This window comes from Corythoichthys intestinalis, chromosome 2 (genome assembly GCF_030265065.1).
Source record: "Corythoichthys intestinalis isolate RoL2023-P3 chromosome 2, ASM3026506v1, whole genome shotgun sequence".
NCBI classification, from domain to species: Eukaryota; Metazoa; Chordata; class Actinopteri; order Syngnathiformes; family Syngnathidae; genus Corythoichthys; species Corythoichthys intestinalis.
Window position 1 is genome coordinate 59,887,972 of NC_080396.1, and position 23,296 is coordinate 59,911,267.

General features: G+C 38.7%; 1 protein-coding gene across 4 annotated transcripts in view; it reads left to right on the forward strand.

Annotated features, from left to right (window-relative positions):
• Positions 1-23,048, forward strand: part of dgkaa (diacylglycerol kinase, alpha a) — a 62,472-nt gene extending 39,424 nt beyond the window's left edge. For all 4 annotated transcript variants that reach the window (XM_057822975.1, XM_057823003.1, XM_057822985.1 and 1 more), the window contains 16 exons: positions 1,516-1,633; positions 1,817-1,905; positions 2,902-3,021; positions 7,157-7,255; positions 7,350-7,427; positions 7,505-7,578; positions 12,688-12,762; positions 12,960-13,045; positions 13,189-13,278; positions 13,464-13,624; positions 13,691-13,755; positions 13,825-13,915; positions 13,973-14,159; positions 17,141-17,258; positions 18,916-18,976; positions 19,054-23,048. In XM_057822975.1, the coding sequence (XP_057678958.1) occupies positions 1,516-1,633; positions 1,817-1,905; positions 2,902-3,021; positions 7,157-7,255; positions 7,350-7,427; positions 7,505-7,578; positions 12,688-12,762; positions 12,960-13,045; positions 13,189-13,278; positions 13,464-13,624; positions 13,691-13,755; positions 13,825-13,915; positions 13,973-14,159; positions 17,141-17,258; positions 18,916-18,976; positions 19,054-19,134 (1,593 nt within the window). In that variant the 3' untranslated portion in view covers positions 19,135-23,048. The remainder of the gene's footprint in view (positions 1-1,515; positions 1,634-1,816; positions 1,906-2,901; positions 3,022-7,156; positions 7,256-7,349; positions 7,428-7,504; positions 7,579-12,687; positions 12,763-12,959; positions 13,046-13,188; positions 13,279-13,463; positions 13,625-13,690; positions 13,756-13,824; positions 13,916-13,972; positions 14,160-17,140; positions 17,259-18,915; positions 18,977-19,053) is intronic.
• The last annotated feature ends 248 nt before the right edge of the window (positions 23,049-23,296 follow it).

Here is a 23,296-nt window from a genome sequence, read left to right on the forward strand (position 1 = left end):
TAATACTGTTTATCTTATATATAAATGGAACTTTATCTGTGTTTGGGTTCGTTCCCTATGGACTCTGAAATGGCTTGACCGATTTTTTTTTTTAAATTTTAAACATTTGTACTATGAGCATCTGAGAATGTTCTTAGATAGGGTTTGTATCGAAGTACCCCCGATAAGTGTCGAAAATCAGTAATCGAAAAAATGGGTTGCAGAACGATTGACCCCATTTTAAACCAATTTGACACACTCATAGAGAGTGACATGAATATCCATCCATCCATACATTATCTTCCGCTTAATTCGGAGTCGGGTCGAGGGGGCAGCAGCTTTAGAATGGAAGGCCAAACTTCCCTCTCCCTAGCCACTTCAATCCGCTCCTCCGGTGGGATCTAAAGGCATTCCCAGGCCAGCTGAGAGACATAGTATCCCCAGCGTATCCTGGGTGGACCCCGGGTAGCTTTCAATAGTGTAGAAAAGCGACAAAATGCCAAAACCGATATATTCCGATTGCTCCCAAACCGTATGTTGGATTTTAATGAAAATTGGCAGATTCGTTGTTGGGGTCACTGAGAGTTACAATGGATATTTTCACACCGGAGCACCCCAAAATAGAGCGGCAAATTGACAATCAATAAATCGTTAACGAGACTACTTTCAAAAGTGGTGTTTTAGGAATGTACTGAAACTGAAAATACTGAAACCAAGTCAAGGGGTTAACAAATTGAAAATCTAAGAAAACTACTTTGCCCCTGATGGTGTTAAACGGCATTCGGGACCTAGAATTATGTGGTCTTTTTTGGTCCGGCAATTTGACATTGAGACTCATTTTTAAAAACTTCAACCATTTTTTAGGAGAGCAAGACTAAACAAATTATGGCCCAAGGTGGTCAAAAATCATGGGGAAGCCCTGATTTTGTGGTTTCTTATGTGTCTATTTAACAAACCTTGGCCCAAACAATCTAGCACAAGTAGTATGCCCGGTAATGCAGGTTATACTGCTTATGGAATAACAAAAAGCAAACTGTAAAACATATTTTTAACATTCTTATTCTTTGCTGTATCATGATTTTATACCACCCTTACCCTCTGTTGATGTCACCCTCCATTTTGGAGCCCTAAATGTGTTGGACTGCTGACCTCAGACTCCCTTCGGAACTATTTATAGACATTTGAAACCAGGAAGGGTGAAAGATTCACCTGCTGCAATAATTAAAAAAAAACATTGCCATGTCATTTGGATAAGAGCACTTGTCACTCTATTAACAGATTGAAAGGAAGTGCATAATCTTGTGTGGACAATTTGAGAAGATTAGCGGGCTGATGTGAATGGGCTGTGTCGTGTCCCGCTGTGACACATTCTGAATAATCAGCAATGTCATTAGTGCAAGGCTCGCCATGATTGTGTAAAATGTGGGCCATTTACTGTATGTTGAAAAAGTTGTCTTATGTACTGTTTGGTCAACGGAACTGAATTTAATATATATATAATTATCAACATTCTTCTCAATTTTTGTCATATACCAGATGACACAGACAGACGGACAACACCTGTGGAGAATGAAACATTTCAGCAAGCCTGTATACTGCAACGTGTGTCATTGCATGCTTCTAGGTCTCAGGAAGCAAGGCTTGTGCTGCACCTGTGAGTAACCGCAGCCCCTAACAGTTGGCGATATGCCTGCACAAAACCGGAGCATGCTGGAATACAGTTCTTTGTTTTGTTCTTGAGTACATTACAGAATCTGCACTTAAACAGCACTTACGCTTCTACCAGAATCTTTCCACAAGTAAAGGATGTGAGTGCTTTTCCATCTCTGATCAATAGGTTGCAAGTACACAGTCCACGGCCGCTGCGCTAACAGGAACCCGGCCCCGTGTGCCAGAACCTATGTGAAGTCCAAGAAAGAAACAGGGGTAGGCAGTTGTCTTGGGTGCAACTTGTATGATTTGGGCAATTCGTTGCAACTCACCAATTCAATTGCGATGTGATACAATATTGTTTTTTGTGGACGTACGACATTTGCTGATACTAGTCCGCTGAAATTTTAATTTTGATTTGGTTCAAAGGCCTACGATGGATTTTAAAGTGATCCCTCGCTACTTCGCGCTTCAAACATCACGCCCTCAGTCCATTGCAGATTTTTTTTTAACTAAAAGAAAAAAACTCTTTTTTTATTTGAAAATGTTGAGATATATGTATATATAGATGTAGAAATCATTTTATTTTCTATATATCTATATATTTTCTATATATATATTATTTATACCATAATTATTACATTTGCAGTGCTTAAAAACATTCATGAAAATATACATATACATACAGTATAAGGTTGTTTTTTTTTTGTTTTTTGTTTGTTCTTGTTTTTTTTTTATTGTACCTTGGGGAAAAAAAGGGAAAAACATGTCTTGTATGTATCTCTTTCCAATGCTGTAAAATCTGAATAAATACATTGAACACACCAATAGCGGATTTTAGGTTTTTCGCTGGTTGGGGGTCCCCATTATCCGCGAAAAATGAGGGATCACTGTAATTTGATATTATGTACACATTCAACAGAATAAGTTACATTTTATCTAATGCAATAAAAATACAAAGCAAATTTGACGTTTTTGACAGTTTTATTGCTGAAACATTTCAGACATTTGAATGAAAATCATTGTTTTAAACAAAATGGCATTTTGTTTGATTTGAGTAGATCATTGCATAACAGATTTATGTATCGACCCAGTTTGATATATCAATACTGTAAATCAGCAATTTCATGACAATGCAATATTGATTCTTTGGAAAATGACATTTACCGATATTACAGGGTCTGCCACGATTCGATTGGATACAAAGAGCTTTGATTGATGTATTGATCCAGAGAGCTATGTCATCACACCCCTATTTGTGCCATTTTACAGGTTCCGGCACATGACTGGGTGAGTGGGAACTGTGAATCGAGAAAGTGTGACAAGTGTCAAAAGAAGATCAAGAGCTTACAAGGCCTAACGGGCAAACACTGCGTGTGGTGTCACTCCATGGTGAGCACAGCTTGTTCACAATTGACTCCAGTGGTGGGCTTTACATTAAACATCTAGCCCTTCAGTGATGTTTCACTTTGTTCGACTTAAACAAATAACTCTCATAATACCATCATTAATGACACCACAACTGAAGAAATAATATTCACGAACACGCTTGCGCACCACCGAGTGTTGGGTCAACTCAACTGTAAAAGTCCCTCGTCAGCAACTAAAACGTATCACTATGTCCTGTCCTACGCACTGTTAAACTTACAAATAAGAAGGAATTTTAAATTATTTGCTCAAAAATTGAACTCTAAAGAATATACAAGCTTTAAAAGTCACAAGTCTCTTTAGGTACTTGTACTACAATCAGATAGCAGTGTCAGTGGACCACATTATTTTAATAAATTCAGTATCACAAAAAGTGAGTACACCCCTCGCATTTCTGCAGATATTTAAATATATCTTTTCAAGGAACAACACTGACAAAATGACACTGACACAATGAAAAGTAGTCTTTGTGCATCTTATATAATAGAGTTATTTTATTTTCCCCTCAAAATTCTAGTATAGCCATTAATATCTAACCCCCTGGCAACAAAAGTGAGTACACCGCATGGGAACTACGTACATCCCTAACTGTCCAAATTGAGTACTGCTTGTCATTTTCACTCCAAAATGTCATGTGACTCGTTACAGGAGTGCGTTCAGCATTTCTGCAGAGATTGAAGAGGTGGTGGTGGTGGGGGTTCATTTCCACCACCAATTTTTGACTGCAGGGATGACACACTTATCTTTGTACTCCTCACCTGGTCGCCGCTACACATACTTGAGACCAGTGTTGTTAATAACAGCGTTAGAATATAACGGCGTTACTAACGGCGTTATTTTTTTCAGTAATGAGTAATCTAATTAATTACTTTTCTCATCTTGGCAACGCAGTTACCGTTACCTAGGCGGGAAAGGCGTGCGTTACTAATTACTGGAGCTGGGAATCTTTGGGCACCTAACGATTCGATTACGATTCAGAGGCTCCGATTCAATTATAAAATGATTATTGATGCACCCCCCTCCTTTTTTTTTTTTTTTTTTTTTTTTTTTTTATGTTTTGTACATTAGTTCCAAAATTGTTCAAAAATCCTCTCAGGCTAAACCAAACTACTATTTCAGTATCAAGTTAACATATAACAGTAAACAAATATACAAAAATAACAGTAAATAAAATACTCCAGTCCCCATTCTGTATCAGCAACTTTAAACTACATTCAATTCATTTAATGTTGTGAATCAACCGTTACAGTTGTTAAAATTGCTCCCGTTATTCCATAATTTCCCTTCTGTCTACTTTTGACATGTCAAAGTTTTAAAACTGTTTTCATCATTTAAAGATAGATTCGAGACAAGATTTTGCCGATTTAGGAGTATTTTAGATAAAAAGTTAATTAGGTTCGCTACAACAGAGCCTTCTAGTGAAGTCTACTGCTTTAAGATGGCGGCTGTTTACTAACGCCGGCAAGTCTGTCATTTCGCATCTCTGTTCAATAATACATGTTCTAACACCGCCGTCATCTGTCATTTTGCATCTAGTTCTACATATATATATGATATCTACTGTAGCCGTATGTTTGTAGCAACTGGGCGCTGTTTGTAGTGGCTGTCGGGTGCAGTCAGGTATGATTGTTTTTTTTTTTTTAATCTAGCGGCATGAGTTGAACATGATATTTACTCTCGGTCCGTTCCTCATTGTGTCCCAAAGACAAAAAAAAATACTCTGTTTTACTTCCGCTTTACCTGGTATAATTCAATAATCGGAATTTGGATGTTTGTGACTCGTTCTCGAATCTTCCACAGCCGAATCGCCTAAGAATCGGAAATTTCGCATGCCTCTACTAATTACTATGCGTTACTATGTTGGTTGAATGAAAAAAGTCTGAGAGAGACGGACTCACGGAGACGAGAGAGCAGAGCAGGAGTGGGGAAGACTTCGTTGCAAACGCGATGCTATTGCTAGGTGGCTCCAATAATACCCGGCTGTAGCCGATAGCCTACAAACTACGCCCACATGATACGGTAGATATCACATACTGTATTATAGAACTAGATGCAAATGACAGACACGGCTGCATTGGCAACATGTTTTAAGGACTACATGCGTTAGTAAATAGCCGCCATCTTAAAGCAGTAGACCTCTAAGGAAGGCTCTGTTGTAGAGAACGTTCCTAGCGAACCTAAGTAACTTTTTTTTTATCTAAAATGCTCCTAAATCGGCAAAATCTTGACTTAAATCTATCTTTAAACGATGAAACAGTTTTAGAACTTCCACATGTTGAAAGTAGACAGAAGGGAACTAATGCAATAACGAGAGCAATTTTAACAACTTTAACCGTTGATTCACAAATAGGGTTGTTCCGATCATGTTTTTTTGCTCCCGATCCGATCCTGATCGTTTTAGTTTGAGTATCTGCCGATCCCGATATTTACCGATCCTCTTGCTTTTTTTTTTTTGCTCCCGATTCAATTCCAATCATTCCCGATAATTTTTCCCGATCACGTACATTTTGGCAATGCATTAAGAAAAAAATGAATAAAACTCGGACGAATATATACATTCAACATACAGTACATAAGTACTGTATTTGTTTATTATGACAATAAATCCTCAGGATGGCATTTACATTATTAACATTCTTTCTGTGAGAGGGATCCACGGATAGACTTGTAATTCTTAAAGGATAAATATGACTTTGTATGTTGTGACTAAATATTGCCATCTAGTGTATTTGTTGAGCTTTCAGTAAATGATACTGTAGCCATTTAACTGTTCTGCCCAAATGCATGATGGGAAGTGTAACCATGACTGTGCGTAGTGGCACCAATTGATATATCTTCTCTGCATTGGGAAATAACATAGGGTGTGAAGAAAAAGATCAACTACTACCTTTCTTCCCCACATTGCTTCCCATGGTATTTCTAATTGTTGAGAGAGGGATTGTAAGGCTTTAGCCATTTAAAAAAAAAGGCTCCAAAGACTGCAAAAATTCACTCTACTCATTTTACGCTGCCTTTTAGCTCTATATATAGGTAAAACGGCACCATTATAGATTGAACGCGACAATGCGTGAGTGGGTCGTGCAGCGCATGCGTTAATTGCGTTAAACTTTTTAACGTGATTAATTTTTAAAAAATCAATTACCGCCGTTAACGCTATAAATTTGATAGCCCTACTTTAAGCCAAAACTAATGACTCTGGATGAGTGTAAGACATTTTGTCTGTAACGTTAAATACAATTAGAAAACCATTTAATTTAAAAAAAAAAAAAAACATATATATATATATACATATATATATATATATATATACAGCATATTAAAAAAAAGGCATGTCCAATATTTTTTTGCCGATTCCGATACTTTGAAAATGACGTGATCGGACCCGATCGAAACATCTTTATTCACAACATTAAATGACTTCCACACATAGCAAAGGTTACTATCTAGATATCGCAATACCACTATGTCTAGTTAAGTGGAGGGTAAAGAATTGGGCTAGGTCCAATTGTCCCAAAAACCCTTTAAACTTCACATTATGTGACCTGGTTTTTTTTGTGTTTTTTTTTTTTGAGAGAAAAAAAAACAAAAACATGAAAATTATCACCAGTTACTTTGCCAAGTAACTAATTACTCTTACATTCAGGTAACTGAGTTACTAACGCAATTACTTTTTGGAAGAAGTAATTTGTAACTGTAATTAATTACTTTTTTAAAGTACGATTAACAACACTGCTTCAAACCATCGGATTGTTGTTCACTCACACTGCACAGAATCACGCAATGTTGATTCTGAAAGCCTTTGACAGATTTCATACTATCTGCCAACACAACACAGCAGAATTAATGAATGAATGATAAAAACTGTATAATCTAAAAATACAACACTGGGATACAAAAAGTCATATATACGGAGAATAATTATGCAATGTTTTTAATTTAGAGAATACATTCATAACATGAATATGATCATGATTTCTGGGGATTTTAGGGTAGCAGTGAAAGCTTTGCTGGCCCTGACGGTCTACTGATTGACTCATACAGTGTACCTTTACCTATTTAAGTACTGTGTTCATATAATTTTTTTCACATTTTAAATCAGCGCCACGATGCGTGTGCAGACGAAGAGCCGAGTGAGTGCACGTGCGGCCCGCTGCGAGACCATATCCTGCCTCCTTGGGCTGTGTATCCCGTCATCAAGGTAGACGACTTGATGGGATAGAACAAATAGATGGATAGACAGATCATCTGACATGTTTTTTCACCTGTGTGTGTGTGTTCTCTTTGAAATGAAGGAGAGATCAAACAACGGATGCTCTGGTCAAACGGACGACACAGAGCTGAACACAACTCCTGATGGACAAATCCTTCAGGTACTTACTGTAGTTGAAAACATGCTAAATGACTGAGAAAAGGTAAATGTCTTTTTTCTTGTTTTTCTTGGTGACAGATTAGCCCCGTGCCCAATACTCACCCGCTTCTTGTGTTTGTCAATCCCAAAAGTGGAGGCAAGCAGGGGGAAAGGTGAGCCTTGACACCAAATATGATAATTTAATAATCACGTTTAAATATGCAGTTATTTAACCATATATAGGGCACACATGGTTGCCATTGACAGCTCTAGAGGGGTCTCAGTCTCACAGTCAAAATAGATGGGATGTCTAAGCGCTTTCAATGGGACTGAAACATCAGCAGTTTAAATGAATTAAATGTCTTGTCAATGGCAGGCAAGGAGTTGAATACTATGGAAAAAAACAAATTTAGAGTGTTATTAGGGGCCATAACTAGAGTGTACAGTGATCCTTCGCTACTTTGCGCTTTAAACGTCACGCCCTCAGTCCATCGTGGATATTTTTTCAAATAAAGAAACAACAGTATTTTATTTAAACATCTTAAGACATGCATGAATACATGTACAAATCATTGTTTTCTTTTAAGAACTGTTGTGTTTGATAGAACAGTATGTCTGTATGCTGCCAAAGTACTTTCATCATGGCGCATTAAGCCCCCGTACTATCTTTAATCTGTACATTTTACCCTGGAGACCCCCATTTACATACACCACGCAACCGCTTTTGTTTCAACTCAGCCATAAAAAGAAGGTAATTATATTTACTGTTCAAAATGTCTATCATTTTTTGCTTAGAATCATTAATCAATGTCTAATATTTAGTTTGAAAAAAATGACTTTATAAAATTATTCACTCGCATATTTTAAACTTCTAAACAAATTAAGTCACAATGAAAAAAAACAGTGTCTGTAAATAGGTCGCGGATATCTAACTCATAACTATCGCTTAATTGTATTTTTTTTTTATTACTGTTGTATTTTCCCCGATATTTTAGATGATAAATAATCAAATCCAAACAAAGAAGAAAAAAACGTTTACAAATATTATGTAAATATTTGAAAAACAAAATCTCGACCACTCCTTGACGTCTGCGATTTCTTCTTCTTGCGACCCTTGTTATAATACCGTATTTCACCCGTAAAATCCCCAAAAAGTTTGGCTGTAGCCATTCACAGCTGTGAGACATGCTACACGGAGTTTTGGGATCGAAACGAGGTAAGTACACAATAATATCTCGTTAAAATCATGGTGTCTTTAATTATGCTCTCTCAAGCTCTCAGGATTTAGGGGTTTATTTATTTATTTTTTAAATAAATGCCCTAATGTTAAAAATGTTTCTTCCCCCCAGAAAAGTGACATTTATATATATATATATATATATATATATATATATATATATATATAATTATTACATTTGCAGTGCTTGAAAACCATTTAGAAAAATATACATATGCATATAAGGTTTTTTTTTTTTTTTTAGTTATACTTTGGAGGGAAAGGGGAAAAAACATGTCTTACATGTATTTCTTTCCAATGCTGTTGAATCTGAATGAATACATTGACCACACATTCTTTTTTTTTTTTTTAATTAATGTAAATAAGCACTGCCTCTACTTCGCGGATTTTCGCGGGGGTGGGGGGAGTGTCCATTTTCCGCGAAAAACGAGGATCACTGTATTTCAGTTTTTATCCATCCTAATTGGCTGAAATGTTAAAATCCATGCAATTTTGGCAAAAATTGGTATCATTTGAAATGGAAATGGTTATTTCTTGGTAAATATATCTAAATCATCGCATCATTATACAAAAAAAAAGTCTACAATTTAAGAATATAATCATGTAGGCTAGAGATTTGACATACTAAGCTGCTTTCAACGTATTGCATAAATCCTGGCGTTCTGGAAGTGGAAAAAATGCATTAATGTAGACACATTTCATAAGCGCGGCATACACTGATATATCATGTCAAACATGTAAAACTGTTATATATCATATATATCTATATCTATATATCTATATCTATATACAGTGCCTTGCAAAAGTATTCGGCCCCCTTGAATCTTGCAACCTTTCGCCACATTTCAGGCTTCAAACATAAAGATATGAAATTTAATTTTTTTGTCAAGAATCAACAACAAGTGGGACACAATCGTGAAGTGGAACAACATTTATTGGATAATTTAAACTTTTTTAACAAATAAAAAACTGAAAAGTGGGTATGTGCAATATTATTCGGCCAGTTAGCTTCTTAGGCCAGTAGGCATGAATCTTGTCGGGCCCTGGAGCTGTACAGATCTTCATTTTGGACAGTCTTGATGTCTGCTGTTGTGATGACTACTGGGTCATGTTCTGGGATGTTGCGATGTTCTGACCGCAGGTCTGCCAGCCATTGGGCGTTAGTGTTGTGAGACGCCTATTTTTCCCAGATACTCTTCCAGTATTGTTTAGTCTCAGCTCTGGGTTGGTCTGCTGAGGCCTTGCTACCCTGCCACAGAGAGTAGACCTTAGCTGGATTATTGGAGAACAAGTGTTTATTCTCCTGGCCTCTACTACTCTTGTGTACCTTTTTAGGCGGCTAGCTAGGGCTGTGAGCCTTGGCTTAGCAGTCTCAAGTGCCTCAGCTGTGGGCAGCTTGCTGTATTTTTGGGCAGTTTTTTCTTAAGTCTCACACTTTTGCTCATCTGTTAGGAGGCTAGCTTCCCTCTGTGTTGCCATGATTTTTGCCTCTAGCCTTCGTTTCCATGGAGGCTCCTTCCTACTGATGCAGCTGCATATACAGTATATATATGTGTACATGTGTGTGTGTATATATATATGTATATATATAATATAATATATATATATATATATATACATATATATATATATATATATATATATATACATATATATATATATATATACAGTGCCTTGCAAAAGTATTCGGCCCCCTTGAATCTTGCAACCTTTCGCCACATTTCAGGCTTCAAACATAAAGATATGAAATTTAATTTTTTTGTCAAGAATCAACAACAAGTGGGACACAATCGTGAAGTGGAACAACATTTATTGGATAATTTAAACTTTTTTAACAAATAAAAAACTGAAAAGTGGGGCGTGCAATATTATTCGGCCCCTTTACTTTCAGTGCAGCAAACTCACTCCAGAAGTTCAGTGAGGATCTCTGAATGATCCAATGTTGTCCTAAATGACCGATGATGATAAATAGAATCCACCTGTGTGTAATCAAGTCTCCGTATAACTGCACCTGCTCTGTGATAGTCTCAGGGTTCTGTTTAAAGTGCAGAGAGCATTATGAAAACCAAGGAACACACCAGGCAGGTCCGAGTTACTGTTGTGGAGAAGTTTAAAGCCGGATTTGGATACAAAAAGATTTCCCAAGCTTTAAACATCTCAAGGAGCACTGTGCAAGCCATCATATTGAAATGGAAGGAGCATCAGACCACTGCAAATCTACCAAGACCCGGCCGTCCTTCCAAACTTTCTTCTCAAACAAGGAGAAAACTGATCAGAGATGCAGCCATGAGGCCCATGATCACTCTGGATGAACTGCAGAGAACTACAGCTGAGGTGGGAGAGTCTGTCCATAGGACAACAATCAGTCGAACACTGCACAAATCTGGCCTTTTGAGTGGCAAGAAGAAAGTCATTTCTCAAAGATATCCATAAAAAGTCTCGTTTAAAGTTTGCCACAAGCCACCTGGGAGACACACCAAACATGTGGAAGAAGGTGCTCTGGTCAGATGAAACCAAAATTGAACTTTTTGGCCACAATGCAAAACGATATGTTTGGCGTAAAAGCAACACAGCTCATCACCCTGAACACACCATCCCCACTGTCTAACATGGTGGTGGCAGCATCATGGTTTGGGCCTGCTTTTCTTCAGCAGGGACAGGGAAGATGGTTAAAATTGACGGGAAGATGGATGCAGCCAAATACAGGAACATTCTGGAAGAAAACCTGTTGGTATCTGCACAAGACCTGAGACTGGGACGGAGATTTATCTTCCAACAGGACAATGATCCAAAACAAAGCCAAATCTACAATGGAATGGTTCAAAAATAAACGTATCCAGGTGTTAGAATGGCCAAGTCAAAGTCCAGACCTGAATCCAATCGAGAATCTGCGGAAAGAGCTGAAGACTGCTGTTCAAAAACACTCTCCATCCAACCTCACTGAGCTCGAGCTGTTTTGCAAGGAAGAATGGGCAAGAATGTCAGTCTCTCGATGTGCAAAACTGATAGAAACATACCCCAAGCGACTTGCAGCTGTAATTGGAGCAAAAGGTGGCGCTACAAAGTATTAACGCAAGGGGGCCGAATAATATTGCACGCCCCACTTTTCAGTTTTTTATTTGTTAAAAAAGTTAAAATTATCCAATAAATGTTGTTCCACTTCACGATTATGTCCCACTTGTTGTTGATTCTTGACAAAAAATTAAAATTTTATATCTTTATGTTTGAAGCCTGAAATGTGGCGAAAGGTTGCAAGGTTCAAGGGGACCGAATACTTTTGCAAGGCACTGTATATATATATATATATATATATATATATATATATGTCCCTTGTTTTAAGTCCAACAGGACAAAGAACTCCTTTTTATCAAGTGCGATTAGGCTGCTAAATTTGCACAATTCTGGGACCGAGAGGCAAAGCTGTTCATAGCATTTTTTTAAATTGTGGTCTTTGTTATTTTATGTGTATGTGTTATCTGTTGTTGTGAAACTGTGTGCTCACTTGCTGTAAGATAAGTTTCCCCTCCTTAGGGGACAATAAACTTGAACTTGACTTGACTTGACTATAATTACAGTAATGTATCTTTGTAATCAAACTTTAACATTAAATATATTGAATACTTTAGACAACCAGCACTAAAATCTTATTTTCCAAACCATGTCACGACAGCAAGTACGATGTAGTTGTTGTTTTTTTTTTTTAACTCTGAAGCAGATATTTTCCCTAATTTTTTAGACCAGTATTGTGTATCCATGAAGAAATATATACTGTAACAAACATTATAAAAAAAAAAAAAAAAAATACAATATAGGTAATAATTTAGAATAAAAATGATACAATTATCATTGACACCTTGCATTTACATGTGGACATCACATTTTGCATCATGTTGGTCACACTTGTATACTAAATGTCAAAAGCAAAATCTCAAAACCTGACACAAAAAGAGCTAAGCATTTATCCTTTAAAGAAATAAAAATTGGTTGTAATCAAGATATAAATATATAATCAAGCACCTTTCGTGTATGTTTTCCTGTACTTCAGGGTCCTGCGTAAGTTTCAGTATTTGCTCAACCCTCGGCAGGTGTACAACCTTTCCAATGGAGGACCAGCTCCAGGGTAAGTGGCTATTTTGCGACTTTAATGTCTTCTTACATCACTCACAAAAAGTTTGGGACATTGGACTTTCATGTGCAATTTCGGGAAAAACCTGAATGGTTAAATAAACTTTACAGAAGAACTTAGTGCAACTTGATCCTTCTCCCTTTATATGCACCTTTTTGAATCCACCTGGTAATAAATTGTTTTTTCATCAGCTTGAGTTTCTTCAGAAACCTTCAAGATTACAGGATCCTGGTATGTGGTGGAGACGGCACAGTCGGCTGGATTCTGGATGCCATCGGTGAGCTTGATGCATAAAATCACTTCCAAGTGGAGATTCAGCAGAACATCAAACAATTCTATTTTGGAATGCAACCCCATTATCACTTTTTAAAAAAAAGAAAAGATCTATTGTGTTCCTTCTTGCCTGTCTTACCCAATCAGACAAAGCTGGTCTGCTGGTGCGGCCGCCAGTTGCTGTACTTCCCCTGGGCACAGGAAATGACCTCGCGCGATGCCTGCGGTGGGGAGGAGGTGAGAACATACCATCACAATTTCAGATGATCAGTTACAGAAACATACTGATTGAAACTGGCGTCAATATGTAAATATCTAGCAACCGAGAAACCACAAGCTTATAGCGCTGTCCAAAATTCAAAGATTTCAAAATGAAAACGCAAACAGCTAATGTTTTGTCATACTTCAATGTCAACTCTCAGGATACGATGGTGAGGACCTAAACAGGATCCTGAAGGATATTGAGGGGAGCTCTGAGGTTCTGATGGACCGCTGGAGCGTGCAGGTCATCACGGAGGAAGGTGAAGACAAAGGCGACCCTGTGCCGTATGAGATCATTAACAATTACTTCTCCATCGGAGTGGTGAGTCTCCACAAAGACGTCCATTCTTCTTGGTGTCTGGCTAACCAACTTTTGTTGGGCTAACAGGACGCCTCCATCGCCCACCGTTTCCACACCATGAGGGAGAAACATCCTCAAAAATTTAACAGCAGGTACAGAAAGGACATCATATTGCAGAATGTCTCAATCTACAAACAACTGAGTGTCCTCAATGTGTGCAGGATGAAGAACAAGCTGTGGTATTTTGAATTTGCCACCTCAGAGACCATCTCAGCCTCTTGCAAGAAACTCAACGAATGTCTAACAATAGAGGTGAGACAGGAATAAGGCAATAGAAACACATTTGTTCATTTTTTCTACTGTCCCCAGTGCTGCGGCACTCCTTTGGACCTCAGCGGCCTGTCTCTTGAGGGCATTGCTGTCCTAAACATTCCCAGCATGCACGGCGGGTCCAATCTCTGGGGTGAGAGCAAGAAGGGGGACATGAAGGGGCTGACCGGCCAAGAGGAGCCTGACGTAATTGTGGACCCAGAAGTCTTGAAAGTGACTGGCCAAGGTATTTTAGCAAGATTAGAAAAAGTAATGTGCACCAACATAAGTTTCAACTGCACAGTCTACTCATCCATCCATCAGTCTGTTCATGAGCTCCGATTCAAGAGTTGTATCAAAAATATTTCACCTACAAAATAGGGAACGGTCCGCTGTTAATTACACTGCTCGAAATACCGACACTAGATGGCGACAAATGGCCGTAAAATGGCTTGATAATATTGCTGTGCATGACGACAAATTTATGTGAAGTTGTGTTTTAATGACTTGCCATGCTTTGTTCAGCACTGAAGACGCAGTAGTTTGGTCATATTTCAAAACAAAATTAGTCAAGAGCAGACTTTTAATGCAGCGCTTGTTTTACAAACTGGATTCGGCTGAAGTTGGGAAATTGTGTAAAATGTAAATAAGAACAAAATAAAATGATTTTAAAATCCTTTTTAACCTATATTCAATTGAATACCCTACAAAGACAACATATTTACTGCTCAAACTCATAAACTTTATTTTATTTTTCAAATAATAATAAATTTCATGGCTGCAACACGTGCAGAAGAAGTTGGGAAAGGGCATGTTTACCACTTCGTTACATCATCTTTCCTTTTAATAACACTCAAAAAACGTTTTTGAAAGTGAGGAGACGAATTGTATTAGCTTCTCATGTGGAATTCTTTCCCATTCTTGCTTGATGAACCGCTTCCGTTGTTCAACAGTCTGGGGTCTTCTCTGTCGTATTTTACGCTTCATAATGCACCACACATTTTCAGTGGGAGACAGGTCTGGACTGCAACCCGGCCAGGGGAGAACCTGGACTCTTTTACTTCGAAGCCACGCTGTTGTAACGTGCAGAATGTGGCTTGATTTTCAAATTGTTGTATATTGTTTGAATTTACATTTTACACAATTTCCCAACTTCAACAAAATCCGGTTTGTAGATCTTATTAGATTGCTGTGGCCTATACAGGGGTGAAAGTGGCTAGACTTTCTTGCTGGGACTCCCTGACTCCAATTTCTTTTTTTTTTAATTGAGGGTGTCAAACCTCCTAAAACTAAAATAAAGGGCTCAATCCCGGGGTCCGGCATTCCTGTGTGGAGTTTGCATGTTCTCCCTGTGCCTGTGTGGGTTTTCTGCAGGAACTCCGGTTCCCCCCCACATCACAAAAACATGCATGGTAGGCTGATCGAACGCTCTAAATTGTCCCTAAGTGTGACTGTGTGCGCGAATGGTTGTTCGTCTCCTTAAGCCCTGCGATTGGCTGGCAACTGATTCAGGGTGTACCCCGCATATTGCCCATAGTTAGCTGGGATTGGCTCCAGCGCCCCCGTGACCCTTGTGAGGATTAGTGGCTCAGAAAATGAATGAATGAAAAGTTTAACACATGCATTAGGCTACTTCATTACACTGGAACAAGGCATAAATGAGAAACTGATTTCCATTCAAAATTGTATTTTTTCACTGATTTATAAATTTCCATCTAAAACTCCATCTAATTTTTATTTTACCCTCATTTCTTCAAATCTAAAAGCAAAACCTCAATTTTAACTATTCAGTAACATAGGATGCACTTTAAAATGGAAGATAATGAAAACATTGACTTTTTTAAATAATAAAGATATAAGTAACATACATTAACAAAAAATAAGTACAAATAACATACAATGGTAAATGGTAAATGGTGTTACACTTATATAGCGCTTTTCTACCTTTCAAGGCGCTCAAGTATGCACAGTGAAATGGAATATATTTTGAAGACAAAGCAAACACACTTTTTTTTTTATTATTTTAAGGAAATAAATAAGTAGCCTTACACAAATGAACAAAACTAAGTCAAAAGAGCACATTAACATGGGAGATTAAAATAAAATAAACCTCAATTCTTTCCTTTCTCTTAAAGATCTGATCAATTTTCTGTTGCATTGCGCCTTTAATTCAACAAGTTTCTTTTCTTTTTCCTCTATTCGTTGTTCCAAAAAACGGAGAGGGCTCTGGCTGCAGCCGCCCCTCTCAGGCTCCTCTTCCTCTCATCTCAGTCAGAAAGAACGTGCATTTGAACCAATCACAGATGCTCATCACGTTTCAGTATGTCAGCCAATTAAACGTACAGCAGAGTCATTGTGTTTGTTTTTTTGGGTTTTTTTTTTTTGCTGCCTGCGATGTGACTTGTCAGCGGCAGAGAGAGAGAGAGAGAGAGAGAGAGAGAGACGCTGGAACGAACTACGTCGAAGAAATAAATGAATTATAAATATCGGTGGAAATGGATGATGCTATGCAAGGTCTTTATTGGGCTTGTTGTTAACACTTGTGTATGTAAATCTGACGTTAGTAGATTCTTATTGGAGATGCGTGTGTGGAAGCGTGGCAGGTTTTTTTTTTTTTTTAACAGTGTTTGGACAGTTGCCGTCATATTTGCGGGATCAAATCGGCGTTCCGGGCGGTTCCGCCTAATAAACTCATAGCGGAACTCCGTTGCAGCTCGTTCCGGTCCACTTTCACCCCTGGGCCTATACGTATACAGTGATATTGATAAAGCAATAATCAAAAGCTCATCCCCTATGCAACTTCTGTCAATAATTATCAGTTTAGACTCTTTGTCCATGTATGCAAGTCTGCCTGTAACAAGCCTATAATGGAATTTAACTTCTAATAGTAGCTTTGAATGAAGGTCCATTCTGCTATGTGTGAAACCTTGCTTGTTAATGGCCTTTTGAAAATAATTCAAAAACATATTTTTCAGTCTTTTGTTGTGTGTGTGTTTATAGCATTTTGTGGCCTTTCAAAAAGAAAAATGACCCCACCTTTCTGCACTGTAGATACTTTGCACATTGGGAGAAATATGCAATCCCCACACAGGAGCTGAGATTCCAACCTCATTAGCGCAGAGGTGTAAACCACTTAATCACCATGCTGCCTGAAATCCTCACATAGGTGAATTAAAGACGTATACTTTGTGTGCCTTGACATTTTTTCCCCTTTGGGTTTCTTTCCAGATCTGAGTGACCGCAGAGTAGAGGTGGTTGGCCTGGAGGGTGCCATAGAGATGGGGCAAATTTACACGGGCCTGAAGAGTGCTGTGAGACTAGCGAAAACGGCACAGCTCACCATCAGGTGGGGAAACCGCAAGTTTACACTATTAGCAGGAGGTGACTTTTTTTTTAAACCACACTAACTTGTGGCCTATCATATCACACAATCAAACTGAACCCTGAACTGACATGAGAATTTGCCATTTACGCAACTTTCTTGCCTAACTATGCATGACTTGCGCAAAGGTACAGTTAGTATTCTATCCATCCATCTTCTACAACTTATCTGAGGTCATATCACGGGGCCAGCAGCTTCAGTAGGGAAGCCCAGACTTACCTCTCCTCAGCAACTTCATCCAGCTCCTCCAGAGGGATCCCGTGGTGTTCCCAGGCCAGCTGTGAGACTTAGGCTCAGCTCCTTCTTTACCACAACGGACCGATACAGAGTCCGAATGACTGCAGACATAGCATCGATCCGCCTGTCGGTCTCCCGTTCCTTTCTTCCTTCTCCTGTGAACAAGATCTCAAGATACTTAAACTCCCGAGATACTTAAACTCCACCACCTTGCAACTCATCTCTGACTCAGAGAGGGAAGTGCATCTTTTTCCGACAGAGGACCATGGTCTCAGTTTCATCATCATGACTGCTTCACATGCAGCTGCAAGATCGTAGCCTGATGAAGCCAAGAGAACGACATCATCTGTAAAAAGCAATACTGAGGCCACCAAACCAGAATTCCTCAACTGTGCCTAGATATTATGTTCATAAATATTATGAACAGAATCTGTGACAAAGGCCAGTCCAACAAAAGGCCGAGTCTGTGACTTATTTACATTTTACACTTCAAGTATATGAAGAATTATGCACAGGTTTGGTGTCAAAAGAGTTGTTTTGATGTTTAATTTTCAACAACAGACAGTTCAAACACTTGATGCATCATCACTGACTGTGAGTGACTCGGTTCTTTTATGATAACGTGTTTACCATCAAGTCTTCCAACGCAGTTTGGGAAGTTCCATAGCCGCCAGAAAACTCTGCTATGGCTTCCCACCGGCTGGTCGTAGGACACGGCAAAGAAATCGGACAAAACGCTGGACAACCCAGCTTGCTGGCTTCCACCCGATGCTAGAATTCGTAATGTGACTGCCAGTCTCTGTGTGGCATCAACAGTCAGACAGGCCAGCTCCACAACCATCTTCTGCATCGCCTGCGCCTCAACATCTGTATGATCAACATTTGTTGTTCAATGTTGATGGTTGTTGTTGTTGTTTTTTGTAACCGGAACTAGAGGAAGACGACAAGAGTCCCCCAAAACCATACAAACACAATGCCACACCCTTCTAGTGGCTTGGTGGTGAATTACAGAGCAACGCAGAACTATTGAATGCTCGTTGACGCCGTAGGGTCTGCATCGTCGCTACGCCGTCACCGCAACGCAGAAGCATAACTCAGGCTTTACTGTATATAGCAACTTTTCTGCCTGCATCAGTGGCTATTTTTCAAACATACTATCAAGCAATTTTAATCCTTGTTAAGAAACAGAACATAGTGACATAATCCTTTTTGGTTTCACTTATTTCACCTTTTAATTTCTGACAAAAATGAGCCTAATTGAAATCAATCATTAGGTTTGTAGTGAGAAATTGTTACATAATTTATTGCAAAATATTTTTTGACCCTCTTTTAGGACCTCTGTTTAAGAAGCACTTTTTTCTGATAATTATTTGTTTTTACTCAGGACCAAGAAAGCGTTGCCAATGCAGATCGACGGAGAACCGTGGATGCAGCCACCCTGCACAGTAAGTCCAAGGACACTTCGATTTTACAGCATGTTGTTCTTGCGTTGAAATGAAAGTTTTTGTTTTGTGCTTTAAAGATTCTCATCACGCACAAGAACCAAGCGAGTATGCTGATGGCTCCTCAGGCCAAAGGATCAGGGTTCTTCACCTCCAGATAAGAGTGGACACCTTTCTCTGGGCATTATTTAAAAACTGAAAAAATATAGAAATCCGGAAAATGAGGATTGCAGTGCTAGCTTTTTGTTTACCACTCAACACCCCAAAATATATGTACTGTATATCAAAATACAATTTACATGCCGGATCAGAACCATGTGATTTCTTCCATCCAATCACTACGTAAAGAAATATTCCCATTAAATTCATAATTTCCCTTTGAAGTACAGTATAAAAAAATCTGAAGCTGGAAAACTGGAAAATCAATTTTCCCAATTTCAGTTTTTTTTTAGAATACAAATTACACTATGGCACTGGTCTGGACTGCTACACTCCTCCACGTACTTGATTATTGTATATAACCAACTGACATTTTTAAAGTATATTATATTATCACACTGTTTAGAGTAAGTGCAAAAAGAAAAAAAAAAGCACTTAATACAATTAGCGCCTCCAATGCTTCAAGTCAACTCTGCTGTGTAGGAACTTAACGTCAATGTACTTGAGAAGGACGTCAAGTGCCTTTTCAATTGCTTCTGCCTAGACTGGGTGGACACACTGGAAACCCTGTACACAATATAGTTGTTGTATATGTGTGTCTAAAGCTTATAATGATAATAGCACAGTAATAATGACTTTTGAGAGGACCATGACCTAAAGTTTGAATGTGGCTGAAAGAATTTTAGAGGGTCTACTATTTTCAGTGTGCGTGTGTGAGTGTGTCTCATGTCGCATGTTGCGGAGACATACAATGGTATGAAAAAGAATCTGAACCTTTTGCAATTTCTCACATTTCTGCGTAAAATCACCATCAAATGTGATCTGATCTTTGTCAAAATCACACACATAAAAATACAGTGTCTGGTTTAACTAAAACCACCCCAAAAAATTATAGGTTTTCATATTTTAATGAGGATAGCATGCAAACAATGACAAATGGGAAAAATAAGTAAGTGAATCCTCTGCCTAAGGAGACTTAAAAAGAGCAATTGAAACCAATTTCTACTAAACATCTTAAGTCAGGTGTGTGCCCAATTACTGATGAGTGGTTTAAAGCTGCCCTGCCCACTATAAAACACACACCAGGTAAGAATTGTCTTGATGAGAAGCCTTGTCTGATGTGCATCATAGCTCAGTCAAAAGAGTTGTCTGAAGACCTGCGATCAATGATTATTGATTTGTATAAAGCTGGGAAAAGATACAAAACCATCTCCAACCAAGTCTGGATGTTCACCAATTGACAGTCAGACAAGTTGACGACAAATGGAGAGAATTTGGCACTGTTGCTTCTCTCCCAAGGAGTGGCCGTCTACCAAAGATGATACCAAGAGTTCAGCACAGAATACTCAGAGAGGTAAAAAAAAAAAAGAACCTTAGAGTGTCTTATAAAGACTTACAGAAATCACTGGCACAGTCCAATATCTCTACACACATCAACTATATGTAAAACTATGGCCGTGAGTGGTGTTCTTGGGAGGACTCCACGGAGGAAGCCACTGCTGTTTAAAAAAACGTTGTAAACATGTTGCTTGTTTAATGTTCGGAAAAAGGCACTTGGACACTCCACAGAAGTTTTGGCAAAATATTTTGTAGACTGATGAAACCAAAGTTGAACTGTTTGGGAGTAACACACAAAGTCATGTGTGGAGGAAAAATGGAACAGCTTACCAACATCAACACCCCTTCCCCACCGTGAAGCATGATAGAGGGAGCATAATGATTTGGGGCTGTTTTGCTGCCTCAGGGCCTGGAAAACATGCAATCATTAATGGAAGAATGAATTCAAAAGTTTATCAGGATGTTTTGCAGGAAAACCTGAGGCCGTCTGTCACCCAGTTGAAGCTAAAAAGAGGATGGATGCTGCAACAAGACAATGATCCAAAACACAGAAGTAAATCAACTTCACAATGGTTTCAGAAGAACAAAAGACACGTTCTGGAGTGGCTAAGTCTAAGTCCAGACTTCAACGCCATTGAGATGCTGTGGCATGACCTAAAGACAGCGATTCGTGCCAGACATCCCGGGAATCTGACTGAAGTAAAGCAGTTTTGTAGAGAACAATGAGCCAAGATTAGTCCTGATCAATGTGCTGGATTGATCTGCAGCTACAGGAAGTGTCTGGTTGAAGTTATTGCTGCCAAGGGGGGGCATAAAATATGAAATGTGATGGTTCACTTACTTATTTTCCCCCCTTCTGTCATTGTTTGCATACTATCCACATTAAAATTCGAAAACCAATAAATGTTTGGGCTGTTTTAATTAAAGCAGGCACTGTTTTTTCATCTGTGTGATTTTGACAAAGATCAGATAGCATTTGATGATGATTTTACGCAGAAATGTGAGAAATTCCAAAAGGTTCCGATTCTTTTTTCATACCACTGTAAGTTAGACTTAGCCCTCCATTAATGCCTATGAATGAAATTGTTCAGGTTCGAAGGAGGATTTTTGTTTACCATTGTACTCCTGTACAAAAAAGTTTACGTAACTATGTAACCGCTCTATGGAGTCAAATGATTTCAGTATTCCATGAGGATGATGTCACTGCTGAATGCCTGAAGTAACAGAAAGTGCAATGATATTTAATGAATTAAAAGGAAATCATGTTACTTTACTGCCACGAGAGGACGCCATATTCTCTTGTGTTGTTTTGTTTTTTTCTCCTTCGGCACAAAATTAAAACAGTGTGTTTAAAGTAGCAATGTTGTTCAAATGTTAGTCCTCACTTGCTTTTAGTGAATAAGGAATCATTCATAAAATTTAAATAAATACGGTGCTGTGCTGTTGTAACTAATACGTCTTCCGTTGCCTGCCTGCTATGAAAAATGATTCTCCCTTTTCCGGGGTGTCCAAACATTTTTCTCCAAGAGACACGTTCAGAAAAGAATGCAAGGGGCCAAATTGGAATCATTCAACTTTTATTTGTTAAATAGGATCAGCATCAGGTTAAAAAGATCAGAATTTAAAAATGTATTTATTTTTAAGTATTAATTCATTGGCTGCCATTGACGGCGATAGACGTCCAATTTAATATGACTGGTGATCTCGCAGCGATTGAATGATCAGTGACGCATGATCACTCAATGCCAGCTATCCCAGCTGAAATGGATTTGATGTCTATAACTGTCAATCACAGTGAATATGAACTGTAACAGAATGTCGGCTGAATTTAAAGACCAAATGTGAAGTAAGATTGGCCAACCTTGTTTTTGAATAATATCAATGGCTAAACAATTACTAGCATATTTTCGTCATTTTTTTAACGCAACCCTTCCAGATTCTTTGTTTAACCCATAGCAACGCCCTTGACAACGAAAATGCTTTTCTTCGACAATTTTCGGAAATCATCGGAAATTACGTCACACAGAGAACTGCGAGGGAAGTCCGCCATAGAACAGTAATGTTGCATTGCTTCTCGGTAAGATGCCACGGCGGTGTGTGGTGATGTATTGTATTGGCGATGTAATGTAAAAGTTGTATGAGTGGCCAAAGGATAGCAGGGCACCTAAATGGACATCTTTCGTTCGCACGAAGCGAATGAATTTCACGCCATCATCGAGTAGTGTTCTCTGCTACAAACACTTCGAAGATGCCCACTTCCTCAACCGGTCTGCTTATGATCAAGGATTTGCAAAAAAGTAAGTGTGATTTTTGGATAGATGACTGATGACTTTGTCAAAGCAGAGCTACCAACTGTTGTGGAATGAACAGTAGAAGGTAGAGGCGTCAGCCGAAAGGTAACTCGAGGCAAAACCCCGATCGTGTTGTTGAATGAACAATAGAAGCTAGCAGTGTTAGCCGAAAGCTAACTCGTGGCAATCCGTGATCATAGTTGTATTGAGTTCATTTTTCCTAGTCATATAAATTCGTCAAAACTTTTCTTTTATCCCAGGCAATGGTAGGTGGTTTACTTACCTGACATGTTTCGGCAAACACTTCCGCCTTCGGAGTCTGACGAAGGCGGAAGTGTTCACCGAAACATGTCAGGTAAATAAAAGCTAACGTCACTAGCTTCTACTATTCATTCCACAACATGATCGGGGATTCGTCAAAACTTTTCTTTTATCCCAGACAATAGTAGGTGGTTTATTTACCTGACATGTTTCAGCAAACACTTCCGCCTTCGTCAGAGGGTCCAAAGGCGGAGGTGCTCGCCGAAACATGTCA